Genomic DNA, 18449 nt, shown 5'->3' with positions numbered 1-18449 from the left:
GTGTGTGCAGCAAACGATTTCTCTCGAGGGGAGGACTCGATTAAACGAGTGAGCGTCGGGTACGACGTTAATTCGATTAACTTTGCGACGGCACTTTGTTTGCCATCGGGTGTCGTGTTGCGGGAAAATATTTCGCTGGCCGTTTACAGGGGAGACGTCGCACGGTCACGCATCACGTATCGGAGGGGGTGCGGAGCTACTTTCCTTACAACGCAAACATACTCCGTTATTAAACCGCGTAGACGCGTACCTTTATTCACTCACCGATCGACTGAATAAGAGTCACGCCATAATAAATTGCTTCTCGAGGCCGAGAGAGTCGACGTTCTCGCTATAGAGACTGCTGACGAGAAGGGAAAAAAGAGAAGAAAAGAGAGAAAAAAATTTCTGTTATTTGTACAAGTTATTCGCATAAATGGAGGGATTTTTAATAATTTTCAGCAATGTGTATTAAATTTTTGAGTGTCAATGAATTTAACACTTTCTAGCGGTTGATGTATATGCATCTGTTATCTTAGATTTCTGTACCGAAAAGAGATTTTTATTTTTGGATGAAATTTTCCTCATTTGGTCCTTATCTCAATTTCTTAGAATTTAATTAGTACACAGAAAGAATTTTATGAGAATTGCTCTGATTAATATTTATCACAATAAAAATAATAATATCTATTACAATAAAATATAAAATGTGTTTGATTAATTTTACTATGCTACTAGTTTAGTAAAATTAATCAAACATGTTTTATATTTTATTATGATTAATCAAAGAAATTCTCATAAAATTCTTTCCATATCATATTGTCCCACGATTACCATGATTTTCAGGATAAATTCTAAGAGAAAATTTTCTCAGTGTATAGACGTGCTTTTAAGAGTAAAGGTAATAAATTTACGGATTGCGCAATGCAGATTCAAATTAAATTCAAAATACTTGTCAATATGATTTCGATTTTAATCTTAATATATATACTAGGATCTAATTATTATGCATCTGCCTGAATGGTAGAAATCAATTTAGTCATCTTGACAAATACAAAAATCAATAATTCAATATTGGAAAATTTTAAAATTAAATTATAATTTTAATTTGAAAATTAAAATTAAAACTTTGTTAGCAGTCAATAATTATTATATAATTTTAATTAAAAAATGTGAAATAGAATCTGATTCACTATGCGCCTCAATGCAATCAATTTAGAGCGAATCATTGTTGATCGAGCCTCGTTTAGCTCCGATGTACTCAATGACGCGGGCCGCTCAAGGCGCGACAGTACTACGTCGCAGTCACGTGCCTGTCAGCCGAAACTCACGTGCGATCACTTGAAGAGCGACGCGGCGAGTTGATTATCGCCGGCCGATCGCAAACACTCTACGATAAGCGGCGAATCGTCGCCGCTGGAAATATGTCGTGCTCGTATAAATGTGTGTGTGTAGGGCGAATCCTTCCCGTTGTTCACGAAGACATATTCGCATGACAAACACAATCACGCTAGCGTGACAGCACGCGATCGACTGCTGCACGCGATGTCGTGTCTCTAAACGCAATCGCGGTGAACGCGATAAAGTTCAAAGATTCGCAGACCTTTCTCTCGATTTTTTCAATCACTAGTTGCTGCTTTATTTAATCTCGTGCGCGATAAACTAAAGAGCGAGTGACTCACCGTTTCCCGAGGAGGACTCCAGCACTGCGGCGACGTACTCCGTCCGCTGTGGCTGCTCATGGCGGAATTCGAGGCCGAGTGAAGGTTCTGAAGACTCGCGTTGAGCGGCGTCACCGGGTCGTCCTCCGTCGTCTCGATGTCGACCTCGTCATCGGAGTTCTCCTCCTTCTGGCTGACGTCTGCCGGCCGCTCCGGGATCACCGCTGGCTCGACGATGGGTGGTCCGCGAATCACCGGACGGAACGCAGACTGATGTAAAGTTGGATTGACGGTCGGGATCAAAGGTTCCGTGGGACTGGAGCCGCTTATGGGCGGCGGTAGCGGTCCTGCAAACCAATTAGATCATGTGTTATCTAATTGGGGTCGAGATCATTAGCCATTGATTACGGCAAGAATAGGATAAATGGAGATGGAGATGACGACTAGTTCATTATTATATTTTTAATTATAGTTTTACGATATAGCTCGGCATAAATTTAAATGAAAAGCACGATTAACGATTTTATATCTGATGAATTAATTATAAATAATTATTGGCGTAATAAATGTCTTACCGGGAAACAGGACGGGACTCCGCTTGGTCAACCAGGGCAGAGCGTAGGGTGGGAAGGCGAAGGGACCTGGTGTCTTGGCCGCGGCCACCGCCGCCGCCTGCTGATGCTGATGCCACACATAGTCCATGACGAGGCTACGGGACAGCGGCAGGGGCAGTTCCGGGAACGGCGGTACGCGGGGATGCGCCGGTGTGGGCACCAGAGTGGAAATCTGAGCGGCTGTGTTCGGCGACGATCTCGGCTGCTTCGCCGGGCTCGCCGATTCCCGGGTGCCGTTCGAGTTGCCCAGCAGACGTTTCCTGGTGCCACCGTTGAACATCGCTTTGACGTCCTCCCAGGCGTGCACTATCTCGTCCGGTTGGGTGCCGGACAGCTTCATATGACGGCGCCACGAGTTAAAGTTGGCCGCGTCCGGTTGCACGTACTTGTCGGACGGGCCCATACGGTGCGAGTGGAAGATGAACTTGTTCGGCGAGAAGAACAAGCCGCAGTACGAGCACTTGATGCACTTGGCGCGCGAGCTGTTGTAACGGGCGGGTAAGAACGCGCCGCGACAGCCCCAGGCGCACTCGTGGTGAACGGAGAACGCAAAGTCCTCGGGCAATCTGTGTAAGATCAGCCCCGAATTTGTATGTAATTATATATTGGGACGAAAATCAAATCAAGATCTCTTTCGAATTAACTCTTTCAACTAACTCTGGAGTGGAGAGAAATATTTTGCAACATTTTTACAGTTACAATGATTGCGAATGTCATCTGCCACTGACCTAGGCGGTGCGTTGTCGCCGAGGAAGGACTTGCAGAGGCGTTCCGCTTCTCTACGAGTAATCATGCCGCATCTACGCGAGGACACCGGCATCGCGCCGGCACGACGAAGTATTTCTAGCTGCACCGGCGTGCACTGCACGCAGGTGATACCCAACGCCACTCGGCGATTGTGTATCTCGTTGTAGCTGAACTGCTTCAGCAGGGTGTTGCTGATCTGCGCGAGGCACAGCCTCTCCTGGCCCTCGATCACCAGCGACACGATGTGGATCCCGTAAAGCGACACGGTACTCACCTGCAACTCCTATATAGTTTAGTTGACCTACGATACCCCTCGGAATCGAGCGCATCGTGTTCGATAAAAATATTCTTTTGCTCAAGTTTATATGATTTTAAAAATTGTAGTCCATTTAATTTCGAGACACTTTGCGTTGTCTCTGCGTTTACCTGATTCTGTTTTGAATGGGATTGCGGTTGCGGCGATTGTGCTGATTTCTGCGAAGAAGGCGGCATCGACAGCACTGCCGGCCCATCCATTCTTAAAAAGAGATTATTATTGCCGAATTAACGCGGAAATATACGAATAAAGATATCCACAATCTTGTTTGTAACTGTAATATTAAAATATCTCATTTAAATCAGATCAAAGTATATAAATTGACATTAGAAGAAATCTACATATTAAAAGACGTAGTACTTATTTATTAATTATATTTATAAAAATTTATTATAAGTATATTATATGCGAAACATCTGATAATCGCTTTAATCATCAAGACGAATACTCAAAACTAATTTTTTCGAAAAATATGATGTTTAATAAAATAGTCATTTGAAACAGAATATTTCATCTTACAACGCAATTATTATCTCACTCTAATAAATATAAATTTTGTTTAAAAATTACATGTTCCGCACCTCCACTTCCTGATGCATTTAAAAATCATTTAAAAATCATCGCCGCCCTTGTCTCGTTTCTATCATTGCCCGAAAACAAAATTGATTGTTTTAACAATGTTTCGAAAATTGTTCGTAATTCTGTGCTGTCTATATCGCGTTATTCGAATTCCCGAGCCTATTCGACCTAATGGGGAAAATGCATCACCGATGCGACGCGGCAATAATTCGCCTCTCGGCGTGGTTTTTATCATCATCGACGAGATTGATTATAATCTCTGATGTTTTACGGTCGCGCTAATAAATTCCGCGTTTCCGGTTCGCGCAGGATGAAAAAAGCGTCCTCCTCCTCTCCCGTATCTCTCTCTTCCACCCTTTCGTTGTAATTATATTTATTACACTTTATCGATCAGCGTCCTCTTTTGCTTTCTCTCTCTCTCCCTCTCTCTTTCTATATATATATATATATATATATTTCGATGTGCCGCCGCGTCCGGCAGATGCATTCAGCTCAATTAAATCGCGGGCCCTCCTCGTTTTTGCTCTGTCCCGACCGATTGCCGCCGACCAATTAAATCGCGAACGATAACGCGACTTTTCATAACGTAAGCGGTAACGCGCGCGCTACTCTCAGACCTCCATTTATATTCGATCTTTTTTGACAAAAGGATAAAGGTCTCTCTCTCTTTCCCAGTGATATTTTTACAAAAGCGAATGATAAAACTAAAAGCTAGATTATAAACCAGGATTTGCAAACTCTGGCTAATTTTACGTATCTATTTTTGCGCCAATATATATTTTACAATTAATCCTAATTTTAAAAACCTAAATAAATTATTAATTGCTTCGTCGATTGATGAAACACATCGTTGGTTGTTTCAATTGCGTAATAATATATTTCCTCGCATGTTATATTTATTATTTTGGTACTTGACTGATTGTGAGATTTGTTGGATATCTCTATATTGATGCCAGATTAATCAGGGGCGAAACGTTTATTCGCGATTGGGAAAAACACGCGTGCCGGTTAAAAGGTGTGATTAAGTTGTTTTCGTCGTCGTCGTCGTCGTCGTCGTTCGGAAGGCCTTCCTTAATTATCGGACAGTAATTAAGCGAATCCAAGGACTCGCTGAAATTAAACTCGCGCGATCAAAGCGCTGGTCGCTGTATTCTCTCGTTCTAGCTCTCTCTCTTTCTCGAATCGCGGAATAGAATTAAGGATGATTAAGTCCCTTTTCTCTCGCTTAACCTTCTTTCCGGCTTCTTTCCGTAATCGGTAATTGGTTGATTCGTTAATCGCGTCGAGAAAAATAATGTTACTGCACTGATCTCTCGATTTAGAAGAAAAAGAGTTAAAAAGTATCAAGAAAAATTATTTTTTAATTATAAATGGTTTTTTAAGAAAACTAGCTTTGTTTGAAGGAAAAAAGAATTTTTCTTCGTAATGCCTTCATACTTTATAATTACGTCTTTTCAATCAACGTGACGATATCTGATTGAATACCGTATTCGCGCCAGACATGAAGAGGCTTTGCGAGGAAATAATTTAGTAGCAAACCATCAATCTCTCGGCACGTCTCCGTATTTTTTTCCCATGAATCAAAGTGGCAAGGAATTCGCGAAGAGAGAGGAATACGAGAGTGAGAAGCTTTTCTCAATGAGAACGATTCGCTAAGTTACATGGAGCAAACTTCCTTTCACGGGGATCGTCGGATAAGGTAGCGAAAAAAAAAAAAAGAAAGAAAGACGTAATGCTAAAGGCGAAAATGAGAGTCGGCTCCGCGAATCGGGTTCTTTATCCTCTTAGCGGAGACGGAAAAGAAGAGATCGAAAAATTCCAAGTGCCTGTAATAAGTGACTGAAGGTTTCTTCGTTAGTTTAAGTTAGAACACGACAAGGATTTTCGAGAAAGATTTTTTGAAAAAGACGAAAATTTTAAGAGATAAATATCGACGAAGGAGACAGTTTTGTAATAAATTTATCTTCAAATGTATAAAAAAAATCGTACTTCTTCTAGAGAGACAAGAAATAGAAAAAAGTATGTATATGGAGACATATAATAATAATTACTTTTCTGCAAAGATGAGACATTCATTAAATACTTTTCAATATTTGAAGAAGAATTTATACAAAATCTTTAGATAGTACGCGCACATTGAATGCCGAATTATGGCAGAAACAATTCTCGCGATATCGCAAGAGATTTTTTTCATAAAAAAAATCGACGTAGAGTAAGAGTGGATACGGACGATAAATAAATCACTAGAAGAGAATTTCCGGCATATCTCTCTATCGAATAACGCAACGCGAAATTCTGGTCGTTACCACACAAACGCTACAGTTATGTAGAACCGAGTCAATAACATAATACACACATAAGACAACAGAGACGCGAAAAAGCGGGAAGGGCGAAAAAGTCGGGAAGGTCGTTCGGGAGAGGAAAAGAGTGTATCGCGGAACACAGGTACGCGCCGATTAGGAAGAGAGATCAAAACGGTCGGCGAGGGGAGGAGGACGAGCGGGGCACGCGGGGTCGGGGCCAACCCCCGGTGTTGATTTTAATTGAAAACGCCTCCGCGTGGAGAGAAGAGAAGGTAGCGCGCGCACACGTACATATATATATATATATATATATATACGTGTATAACGAACACACACAGATACCGATGCAACCCCCGACGTCCGGAGACAGCGCGAGAGCGCCAGCGCCCCGGCAAACATCCCCGGGGAGCCGTGGTACGAGGGGGTAATTCAATTTGACACCCCCACCCACGCTTAAACAAGGCAGCACCCATCCGAGCGTTCTCCCTCTCCTCCTCTTCCTCTTTCTTTCTCTCTCTCTCTTATCCGGTTCTCTTCCTCCTGCGCCGCCGTTACCTCTCGTACCGTGCAAATTAAATTCTCATCCACCGTGAAACAATGTCGGTACCCGACCCGGAACAACTCTCCCCCTCCTACCCCCTTCCCGTCCTTCGTCCATCGCGAGTTTCAACCCCCGTTTCCCTCGATTCCCCTTTGCCGCCCGCCCGTTTCGACGAGCCTCGCGGATTCCGTTGGTTAGCGGTCGGACGGATCGGACTCGAATCGACCGCATTAATTACTAGCTACTTACAATTATAGCGCAGACCGAATAGAACGAACGGTCGATCGCGATAGCGCTCGTTCGTTCGCCGACTTGGCGAAAGGTGCTCATCCGCATTAGAAATGACGTGACGGTCCGAGAAAAGTTACGAGATACGTTGATTATAATTTATGATGATTCATACAATGATTGTACGTTTAGCAGTGGCTCCTTTTAGCTCATTAGCCAGTATTAATAAAACATTCTAATGAAAATTTCTATATGAAACAAGATGAAACATTCGGCTTTCAAAATTGTATGTAGATGGTGACAATTAAATATTGCTTCAATTATACTTTAATTTAAAATTTGATCTAATTTATAAAATAATAAAGCTTAATTTTCAGATTGGGGACGTATCAAAATTTGCAGAAATGATTTAAAATTAATTTCAAATGTACTTTAGCTCTCAAGAAAATTTTACGATTAAAAATTAATCGTCAAGACACACCATAATTCCTCTTGATGATTATTGTCATAATCATCAAGATCCGACAAAGTTCCGAGAAATATCCCTACGAGATTATTATAGGACTGCGTCGGAGATTGCGCGAGATAGATATATAAATAGGAGGAGAGGAAGGGAACGAGAAGTCGCGACGGCGCTCTCTCAGGATTACGTACCCGCGGGCTCGCGGATTATTTAAATGCAAACACAATGTTGTACCGGGGCGTATTGTTCCCCTCTCGGTTATTTTACAATTCAATCTGCGATCCCGGGGTTCTCTCTCTCTCTCTCCACCGACGACGATGGGAGGTTCATTGTAACATTGTTAAATCTCCGTTCTTCCATCACGACTCCATCTCTCTTGTCCCCCTCTCTCTTTTTCTCTCTCTCAACTTCCGAAATCCTCTCTCTCGCGCTTCCTTTCGATTCAACTTCTTCATCTCGCGTTAGAAAACACCAGTTTCCTCTCTCTCTTTCTTTCGGTAATTGTACGCGTCTCGCAAATTCTTCGCATAATTTATGAGCGGCTGCTTCCCCCTCGCTGCTATCTTGTCAGCGGAGATGTAAATCGGAAATGGCAGGTGTGTAATCCTGCCGGACAACAAAGCGCGAAAGCGCGATGTAATCAGTATTAATACGTCGATGTCATCCGCGTCGCTCGGTCGCCAGTATTTGATTGCGCTTGATATCCGCAATTAATCCTCGTCGATCTGTCCTCGTCGAGTTTAATTTCGACTCTCGATTAGACCGATTATACGCGAAAATCAATCTCGTATAATCCATTATCTCCCTCAAACTGTATCAATATCCTGCCTATTTCTAAAAATTACCAACTAGCGATCGTATTAAGATTATGAATCAATAAATCCTCCGATATTTACACAATGTAATATCAGAATCGGATGATGATATATTTATTATACACATGTACGATGATGGCGATGGTGCAAGTTCCGCGCGCGTCCACTTTGCTTTTATATTAATTTATATACAACATCGTTAATTCTTAATGCTTCTCTCGCAGCGAAGTATATCGGCTTTGTCAAGTAGCGCACGTTAATCCTTTGGCCTTTGTATCTGTACAGCGCGTTAAAATGTTATCATCTAGAGTGGCATCAGAGGCATAACAGCCGCGGGCTGCTATCAAAGTCTGTCAAGAGGATCAGGAGATTAAATATGCCATTCGGATAATAATTTTAATAACCGGAATGTGCTCTCTCTCTCTCTCTCCCCCCCGCCCCCCGATCGTCATAAGTATTTAGCTGAACCTGGGAGTCCTTTTACTTCGTGAGCGGTATATTTTTACAATTGCAATTTATACACCGAATTTTATTCCCGGTGAAGGGAGAAAGGAAAACGAGATTTGTATTTCACGATTCGAAGATTACGCGAATGTTAAGTCGACATTATTTCCCGTGTTACACGTAACTTTGCAGGTTTAAAAATAATAACTATGGAAAGAAGTTAAGAAATTAAATTGTCGGAACAAACGGAAGGTTCTTAGAGAAATTAATTATTTAGATAAATATATATCTTGTTGAAAGTTTCTCAAATATCGAACAACAAATGTTCCTTATCGATAAAAGCAAATTTTTTAATTTCAAATATTTATAAGATAAGCTAAGAAGATTTTTTTTATGTTTTCGGAAAAGAAAGCGAGAAACCATAAAAAGATATTTATAAAAAACATAGCCGGTTAAAAGAAATTCAATTTTTAGAATAATAAAATTATATTGTCTTAGCATATTTCGAAAATTAGTTGAATCATCGTTAAATGCATTTAAAACTTAGACATATCCTGCGACTTTCTCCCATGTTCTTGCTTAAGAAAAACTTTAACCCTGTCTAGAGGCGAACCATAAATCGCGCGCGTGTAGTCAACCAAAAAATTAGGCGAGACACGTCTCTCCGAATGATCCGAAAACTTTCGGAAACTCGTCGAAAACGCACCTGAGTCCGAGTATAATTATCATGCTTATTAATTCAATCGAAACACCATCAACATTAAATCAAGCTCTGCAAACTCTTGACGAATGACTTCGTAAGTTTCTTTAACATTACATAACGAAAGGATTATACTAATGAAACTCATAATCCGCGGATTCGCGTTTAACGATAAATGTACCGTGTGAAAAATACGGCGAAAACATACGATGAAATACCTAATTAATGTCTACTAGTTAAGGTAGCTCTCGTACATTAATAGTTGAACTTATGTACAACGATCATTTTATTCTTACAATATTTTTTTTCTAATCGCAATGAAATAAAACGTCTACGCGGTTCGTCATTTTCTCCTTTGTAGGAGAGGCAAATCAGCAGCGGCTAATCCCAAGAACAAACAGTTTATGGCGTTTGTTCGCTCGGCACTCCTACGACGCGACGACCCCACGTATTCTCGCGGGACCAGTTTGCTCGGGACCCGTGAATCGACTATCAATCTATTTAGCAATGTCCGAAGGGGGCTCTCTTTACGACACTGATTCCCTTCGAAGGCTCGGCGAAAGTCGTTAGAATTATTCTCAAACTTCAATATATCGTATGCTTCAACAACAGCGATTTTACAATCTTAAATAAGCAAATATCGTACGTAATAAACCTGTTTTCTTATATTTTACTCGCACATTTAAAGTGAAATGATATTTATTTATAATTAAAATAGAAGAAAAAAAATTGCAAGGAGGTGTAGCTAAAATATAATTAAGAAAGTTGTATAAGAAGCTGTAGAGAACAACTAACAATAGAAGAACTCGTAATATATGTATATAAAACACATGATATAAAAATACAATTCAAAGATTCAAAGACAGAACGCAAGTCGATGCCTACCTGAAGGTGCAGTACAGACGCCAACAGTCGGAAATGACGACTGTTTCACAATTTGAGTTTCACGCCAGGCGATGATCAAAGTGCAAACTGATTTTCTTCTCCAAGAACTTCTTCTTCTTTCGGTCGCAACGAAGATTACTTTTAAATATGACGATCACTCTCTCGTCTTCTCGGTTACGTCAACGATTTGTCAATTGTTAGAAAGTAAAGAACTTGTCTCTTCTACTGTGAAACAGTGACTAGTTTCTCCAATCTAGGACAAGGCTTCATTTCTTTTCTCTTTTACCACGACAAGGATTCTTCAACATCAACTTCCGCGCTTCTCTAGCCCGGTCTAACGTCCAAACTATCTTAATTACGATACGACGATTAAACCTCCGCGCCCCGACGGGGCAATACTTGTTTCGTACCGCCGTGACCGACTACGGGATGCGTCCAGAGACAGGTTTGCTCGAGCGTCCACCGCGCACGGGGTGCGTGTTTCGCGTCACCCTCTTTTTCTCCGAGCGACGAGCGAGAACGCTAAATCGGGACTCGGATGGTGAGGAACCGCCCCCGAGTGTTCCACCCCCGTGACAACCAACCCCATGCCGACGAAGGCGGAGCCTCCTGGCCCTCTCCGGGGGTGGCTCACCTCAGGGGTAACTACAAACACGTACTTACCGAACGTTATTATTATACCCGCACTCGACCCACGCGCGCGCGAGCGCGCACAAACGGGGATGAGAGGGAGAAAGTGCGCGCGCGTACGCTCGGACTTATGACAGGCTACAGAGTGTTTTGGCCTTATGCGCGTTTGGTAAAGAAAAAGCTTGTTTCAAATTTCTGACATTAATATTTTGTCCGTTCTTACTTTATGTGTATTTTAATTAAATTAAAGATCCCAAGTATTGGGAAAATTCTCTCTAAAGAAAAGATTGACTTTAATTTCCAGCTGCTCAAGTTTTAAAGACTTTATTGGAAAATTTGTGTTTTCTTGTTAAAACGGTTAACGGACCTCGTTAAAATTTTTGTGTTAAATATTTAACACATTCATGTGTTAAATTAACATATTGCTGTTGTGTTAATTAAACTCAAATGTTAAATTATTAAAATAACTGAAAAAAGTGTAAAAATAACACAATGTGTATTTACTTTTAATTTTACACAATAAATATGTTCGATATTATTAGTGACAAGATTTATCTGTTAAAATTTACAGAAAAAAAATGTTAATTTTACTTTATAATATGTGGGGATGATAAAATGTAAAATTAACAACTTTTTAAGTTAATTTTTACATTAAAACTATATTAATTTAACACAAAATTTATTTTAAGTTTACTTGAAGTTTGCATTTATTTTATGTTAAAATATTAACACAACATTCGTGTCGTCATTTAACATATCCGTATTATGTTAAATTAACACAAAAATTTCTGTGGACCGTTTGGGACATGTGATATTTGTTAAATTTAACACAAATTTTTCAACAAAGTAGATGGATTTAAAAAAATTTTGTTGCCTGGCCAATTCCAGGAGAAATTTTGTTACACCTTAATTGCTAAGATGTATAATGTCGACAATCAGGAAAATGACCATAGGATTTCAGTTAGTAAAAGAAGAGAGAACTTCAACTCTATTTCTCTCTCTGTCGACGGATCTCTTGCTATTAGAATTGGATGCGGAACACCCTGTACATTCGAAGGGATAGTATTTTCGCGAAAAGCGACTTTCTCTCAAGACATCTTTTTCGTGCGCGCATATCGTGATAAGACCTCCTCCAACGTCGCCAAGGAGCGCATCTACGTCAACGGCGATATTCAAGACGATTAAAGAGCGCGCGCGAGCGTCTCTGTTCGCTCGTGACGTAAATTAAATCCGCTTAACACGAATCTGTGCGAGGGAAACAGGACCGATTTGCAGAGATGCTTTTGATCAAGCCGAGAATAACTCATCGTAGCAACGGTGACAAACAAACGATATTACAGCCTAGACGAGCGATGACGAGCTCACAATGTAACGCATCTCGAAATAACATGTAACAAGGAACTTTTTTCGTCTAAAAACGCATAAACGAAAACGTGGTAAATTTAATTTGAAAATTAATAACACATTTTCATTTTTTTTATTATTAAAATTAATTTCGACGAGAGACAGTTTTTCTATGGCCACTCAAATAAAAGATATGTCGATTTAGTATTGCAAGGGAAAAAATGATACCAGAGGAAAATGATTACAATCGCTTTGCGTATCTTTTTCGACACCCTTCGGCGAAGGTTTCGTTTAACGAACCGCAAAGAGGCTGGTACAGTTTGTATCCCAGTTGGCCATTACGATCTTTCTTTTTTGCCGTTCCCTCTCTCTCGAATCCGTAATAAATATTACGTCGGGGACCCCTGCCAATTATGCCGGACTACTCCGAGTGTCTCTCTCTTTCTCTCTTCTATCTCGACGAAAAGTCACAATGCGCGAACATAAGGTCCGATCCAGGGTTTCATGGTCGCCCCCTCGCATTGTTACCATCTTCTCCTACCCTTCACACCCTCGCTACGCAGTCGAGTGTTGGAAAAAATCCGTGACTGCGTTATTTTATTAATGTCCGCCGTGATCGACCATCGCCGCTAACGCACCACCCGATGACACTGACAGATAGCAGATTAAATCGCGTAATTCAAAGTTAAAGAACACTTTTCAAGTAAAATTGAAACGTGGTCGAGAGAGAGTACTCCAAAACAACGTAATCCGGATCGTAATTAGAAACAGGTAATTTCAGGAATTAATATCGCGTATAGATTGAAATTAACATAGCATCGCTATCCTTTTTCCTTCCGTTAAAACTAAATAATTTAAGTAATTTAAGAAATTTCATATATCCAAAATGTAAAAAGTAACTTTGCAGGAAAAAAAAAACAATTTGATTATACGTGTAGTTAAATTTTTCCAAGTACTTTTTTTCATTTTGTCTAAAAAAAAAAATACCATACGCCCCTCTTCGAGTTATGACGACGTATCCGCGAAGATCTCGTGAAAATCGAACGGGGACCGAGCGATTCCTAGTTAGTGGCCAATTACTCGTAGCGAGCACGTCGTTCGATTGCCACGGCGATAAAATTAAACGGCCTTTATTACCGGCTTTCGCTACCCGGAATAAGGATGCACCGGAACGATACCTCGGTAACGAGCTGGCCGCGATGATACCCCGGAGCTCCGCACCCAAAGAAGATGAAGTGGTGGTAAGCGCGCGCGGATCTCTCTCAATGGACTGCCGATGCCGGGGATCACTTTGATGAGGACGCGTGTCGGATATTAAAGCTACCTTCGCCGATCAGAGCGCCGACCGCACGCGGTCGATTTGCCCGAGGATTCGGCTCGGACTCTCTACTCGGTAGACGACCGGAGCGAGAGGGTGCGCGCTGATAAGTTCGCTTTTCGATACCGATCCAAATCCGAAAGCGAGGAGGAAAGCCCCTCACGTGTAATGCCGTAATAATGATCGAAACTGCTGCCATTGTCGGATCCTTTCAATTGTGCGCGCGATCGGTGATCGACATTTCACAAAGCGATTATTATAACTATCTCGTTGCGTTGAAATACACACGTGTATCTTTCTTTCTCGCGGTTACCGTATTTAATAGTCGTGTCGTTCCCCGGCGATCCTGAAATCGAGCTCTCTTTAACGTGCATTTCATTAACATAAAATATATATAATTATATTATTATATTATATACAATATAGTAATATATATATATTAAATATATTAAAATTAATATATAAATATTATATATTAATTTTACAATTAATAAATCTAATTATAATTATCTAATTATTATTACTTAAGTTATAACTCTGCAATTCTGACAAGGAAGAGTGCCAAGTGTATATTGCAGAACAAAATACGTAAACAGGTATTACCTACACGATTTTATAATTCTTCCATTTATGATTCGATTCGAAAAATCCAAAACTTAAAAACTTTCATTGGATCTGATCATTATCCAACGTGTATATCGAACGACACGATTCGGGGATGCTGCACTTGGCAGACCCATGTTTGCTATTTGCATAACGAGCTTTGGTCTCGAGGCGCGACATCGGCCCGTTCGGGGGTGACGATGCGTGCGAAATTTCGCGCGAGGGTCGTAATCGACGCGCCGAGGTTTCCGTTCGTGACACGCACGATATGTGCATACGGCATACGGGAATAGAAGGGCGAGGGAAAACCCGACGTGTTCGTAAGGCAGAGCGCGATTTCCGAACGTTGCGGCCGTCAGCATACTGCGCAGTCAATTAGTTTAATAGGCCGACAGTTGTGTTGTCCGATCTGCCGAAAGGAAGGGTGCCGCATCACGCCCCTATAGCGATAGCTAGTTGTCGAGGATGGCCACTTTTCAGGAAAGCGGCGATTCTTTTCCCTACTTAACTTCAGCGATATTAATTTTAATAGGGTAGTATTAATGTTAATTATATTGTAAAATTAATTTTAAATTATAATTAGGATATAAAACAATTATTATAAGAGTTATCACTGCATAAATTAAGAATAGTATATTTACGTACAAAAGTATAATTTAATTGTATATAAAAAAAAATATTTATACAATAATTAAAATTTTATTTTTTCAGAGACTCGTGTTGATCTTAATGATTTTTTTTATACAGAATTAAATTGTATTAAAAAAAATAAAAGATAAACATTATTTGCAAAAAAATTGTGAGCCATTATATAGTTGAATATCTTCCTATTTGCGAGTCATGTACGATTCGATATTCTTTCGATATTTCTCCCAATAGAAGGATATCCTTGCGCAATATGATTTTTAAAGAGAGTTTCTGTATACCTTAGGTCAGGTTAAAGTTCATTTAAAGGGGAGATTGTGCGCCGATCGAAGGCACCCGCGGAAAGCGTCACGCATAATGTTATTCCTCGTATCTGTTGTAATAACTGTAATCCGTGGACCCTCGATCCTCTCGACACTAATAGTCGGGGGATAATACAGATTACAACCACCCCTCGCGCGCGCAACCCCCTCTTTCTTCTCTAACATATCTTCCGCCGACGAATCCGTCCCACCGCGTTTCGACTCCCGTTATTCCGTATATTGAATGTGTTTGCCACTCGAATAGCAATCTGAAACAATTCCGAAGCAATCGGCGACGGGTTTCTTCGTGGTCAGCACTCTCCTCGGGAAATCGATTCCCGATTATTTTTCTCCTTCGGCAATTGCACCGAAGAAACGAGACGCGAATCCTCGTTCCACGATTCTCCGACGAAAAAACATTAAAAATATATAAGCTAAAAAAATTGGTAAGAAGTAGTAGTTTATATTTTAAATATTTATCAAATCTAAATTGGTAATATAATCGAGAAATAATATCTTAGATAAAGATACACAGAGAGAATTTTCTTTTAAAATTTACCCTGAAAATCATGGTAATCGTGGGACAATATGGTATGGAAAGAATTTTTAAAATATGTTTGATTAATTTTATTAAAAGTATAGTAAAATTTACTTGTGGGTAAAATTAATCAAACACATTTTAAAAATTCTTTCCTACCATACTTTATCTCTTCATCAGTAAAATATTGATACGTACGAATCGATAGTTTTGAGGCTACGCGCCATTATTTTAATTCGAGTCAATCTGTAAAACAAGCTGCTGTCCAACGAAATCCGCTCAACAAAGTTTATTAACCTTTTGCGGCTAAAATTATTTTCGTCGTATGGTAACGACCGGTCCGCATCAATTTGGCAACTTTTTGTGGTTCGAACGTTTTCTCGTTTTTAGATTACCGTAACTATCTAACCAAACAAATGTATTCTAATGTGCGCGATATCAGAATAAAATTATATGTATAATTTCATAATTATTCTCTTATAACTTATATAAGTATTTGTATATATATCTCAATTTTTTTATATAAAATAAAAATGTTACATGTTAGTACAAAGTATTTCAGAAGCTAAAATAAATAGTGCATACACTACTTAGGAATTGCTGTTATTTTAAAGACATTTATTTGAATCAAATATGACCATCATCAATTTTGCCATTCGCGCTTTCTATCTCATTCTTGGCAAATTATGTACAAGAGGGTTGAACAGAAAGATCGAGCTCAAACGAAACAACCCCAGACAAGTGTTAACTGTAGCAACAAACCCCGTTTCGTCCCCAACCCCTTACATAGTGGCGGTACACGAGTGGCTGACCCTTTTCACCCTTACGAGCACTCGAACTCGAGAGCACCGAGTCCTTCAAAGGTCGTAAACAAATCCGGCATCGCGTTTTAAAGATTTCCTCTCCATCGACACGTGCCTCGCAAGCTCTGATTGTCTATAAACGCGCGTGGTCTCAATTAATGGCGCATTGTGAAAATTGAATCAGTAAGTAGAAGAAGAATTCATTTACGTTACCTTGCGCAAAAGATTGCATCTTCACGATAGATTTCTCTCGAGAAAAGCTGCTTTCTTTTTTACCATAATTTAATAAAGAATTAAACATTTCGGAAACAATTCCATTAACAATATTCTTTTATTTATGCAAGGAATTTCTGACTGATTAAACTTTTTTTTTCAATTTAATCTTAATCATTATAAATCTTGCGTAATAAAATTAAATAAATAAATATACATTAATAAAATATAACTGAGCGTCATTGTTCGCGTAAAACTTTTGGGTAAACTTTTGCAACTTTTAAATTTAATAAGAATTATCGCGCAGTTTATTTCCACTTCTACGCGGTGGTTAGATTACGCTCGTCGTTGATTAATTTGCGTGGCGAGAGATCGATTAGGGGATTACGCGATACAAATCGTTCGCGAAAATATCTTGGGAAAATAGTTGTCGGAGTGGCGACCGGTGCGGGATACGTATTTACCATTTCGACGTTTTGTCCGGGGCTTGCACGTACGGGGTCGCGTAATGGGCTCTCGGCCCACAATGGAATATAACCATCAATGGTGAATTATGTCGGGCACGTGCCCCGGCATAACTATAAAGAGAGAGAGATCAGCCAGGCGCTTTTGTTCGCCGCGATTGCGACGATACCTCGACTCACGTGGCTGGTGGGCGCGCAATGGGATGTTAAATATCTTAATAATGGTTTTATTATGCGGTCATCTGCGAGACGCGTTTACGGGGGTGTAAATGGTCCTGCCATAAGTTACGAAGAAGCGAGAATGTCACAAGTTATGAAATAATACGATGTGGAGACGCAAGAAATCACTATCGTGCCAATCTATTTTTGACAGTATTTATTTTTATCTATTTTTGACAATATATAACTTTTTAATTGAATAAGAAATCGCGAAGGATGTATTTCTTAAAGAGAAGCTCTATAAAAATCTTGTCTTTACTACTATACTTTGGGAAAAATATATTTTGTTTACTTCAATGGCTAATATGGGATAAAGACTTTATGTTCACACAATTAAAGATTAAATTTTGCTTAATTTTTTGTTTTTTGATTGTTAAATACATACTTAAGATTATTATTAAGATAAAAATTATTGTAAGATCTGTAATTTTATATGTTATTCATTTTGTGTATTTTTCTAACAACAGATAATTCTCATCTTTATAGAGTTGCTTTGCAACTGCATAAAGAAATACAAAAAATCGATTTTAATGATTAAATAATTGTGCACAAAAGAATATAATTAAAATGATTATAAATATGATTTGAATACGTATCTTCTCTTTATGCTTTTCAAGCAATGTTAAATTGTCAATAGTGATAAATTGAACATATCTTCGCATGAAAGTATAGATTTCTTCGACAAGATACCAAAGTATAATTATATTGATAGATGGGAAGTAGAAATATGTATAGCCAACAGTCTAATAGAGATCTAACAAAGGTCTAACAGAGGTAGGGCTTTATCCACTGATGATGAAAAGAGTAGAGGGCACCAGAAATACAGACTGTTCTATCTCCATTCGCTCATTCATTCCATTCATTCATCGATTTTCCTCGTACGTTGCCGGAAGTTGGTAACACGTAACCATATAATGGCGAAATCCGGTGTTTGAAGGAACATTTCATAGTAAAACACCATGGCAGATGGCGTGTAATAAGAAAATCAATCTACGAATATTACAAGGGGATAAAACGTTTATGGTAAGACAGAAATCTTTAGTTAAAGTTTCATTCTGCTCGATATTATTTATCATTGAAATTATCTTTATAATA

The 18449-nt window shown here is 39.6% G+C and overlaps 1 protein-coding gene across 3 annotated transcripts in view; it reads right to left on the bottom strand.

Moving 5' to 3' along the window:
- Window positions 1-18449, bottom strand: part of Fuss (SKI family transcriptional corepressor fussel) — a 55591-nt gene that overhangs the window by 23706 nt on the left and 13436 nt on the right. Inside the window, exons 1-5 of one of the 3 annotated variants that reach the window (XM_083046493.1) lie at window positions 10276-10704; window positions 3428-3518; window positions 2983-3284; window positions 2216-2820; window positions 1662-1987 (exon numbers count right to left, since the gene is read on the bottom strand). In XM_083046493.1, coding sequence (XP_082902619.1) covers window positions 1662-1987; window positions 2216-2820; window positions 2983-3284; window positions 3428-3517 — 1323 coding nt within the window. In that variant the 5' untranslated portion in view covers window position 3518; window positions 10276-10704. Of the gene's footprint in view, window positions 1-1661; window positions 1988-2215; window positions 2821-2982; window positions 3285-3427; window positions 3519-10275; window positions 10705-18449 lie in introns of those variants that run through there. The other 2 variants (XM_083046494.1, XM_083046492.1) reach the window with 2 other exon arrangements.

Source organism: Prenolepis imparis, unplaced genomic scaffold (assembly GCF_030444845.1).
Source record: "Prenolepis imparis isolate NDT839.2.m4 unplaced genomic scaffold, iyPreImpa1.0 SCAF_9, whole genome shotgun sequence".
NCBI classification, from domain to species: domain Eukaryota; kingdom Metazoa; phylum Arthropoda; class Insecta; order Hymenoptera; family Formicidae; genus Prenolepis; species Prenolepis imparis.
The sequence above is the reverse complement of the archived record's forward strand: the minus strand, read 5'-3'. Positions and strand labels throughout refer to the sequence as shown.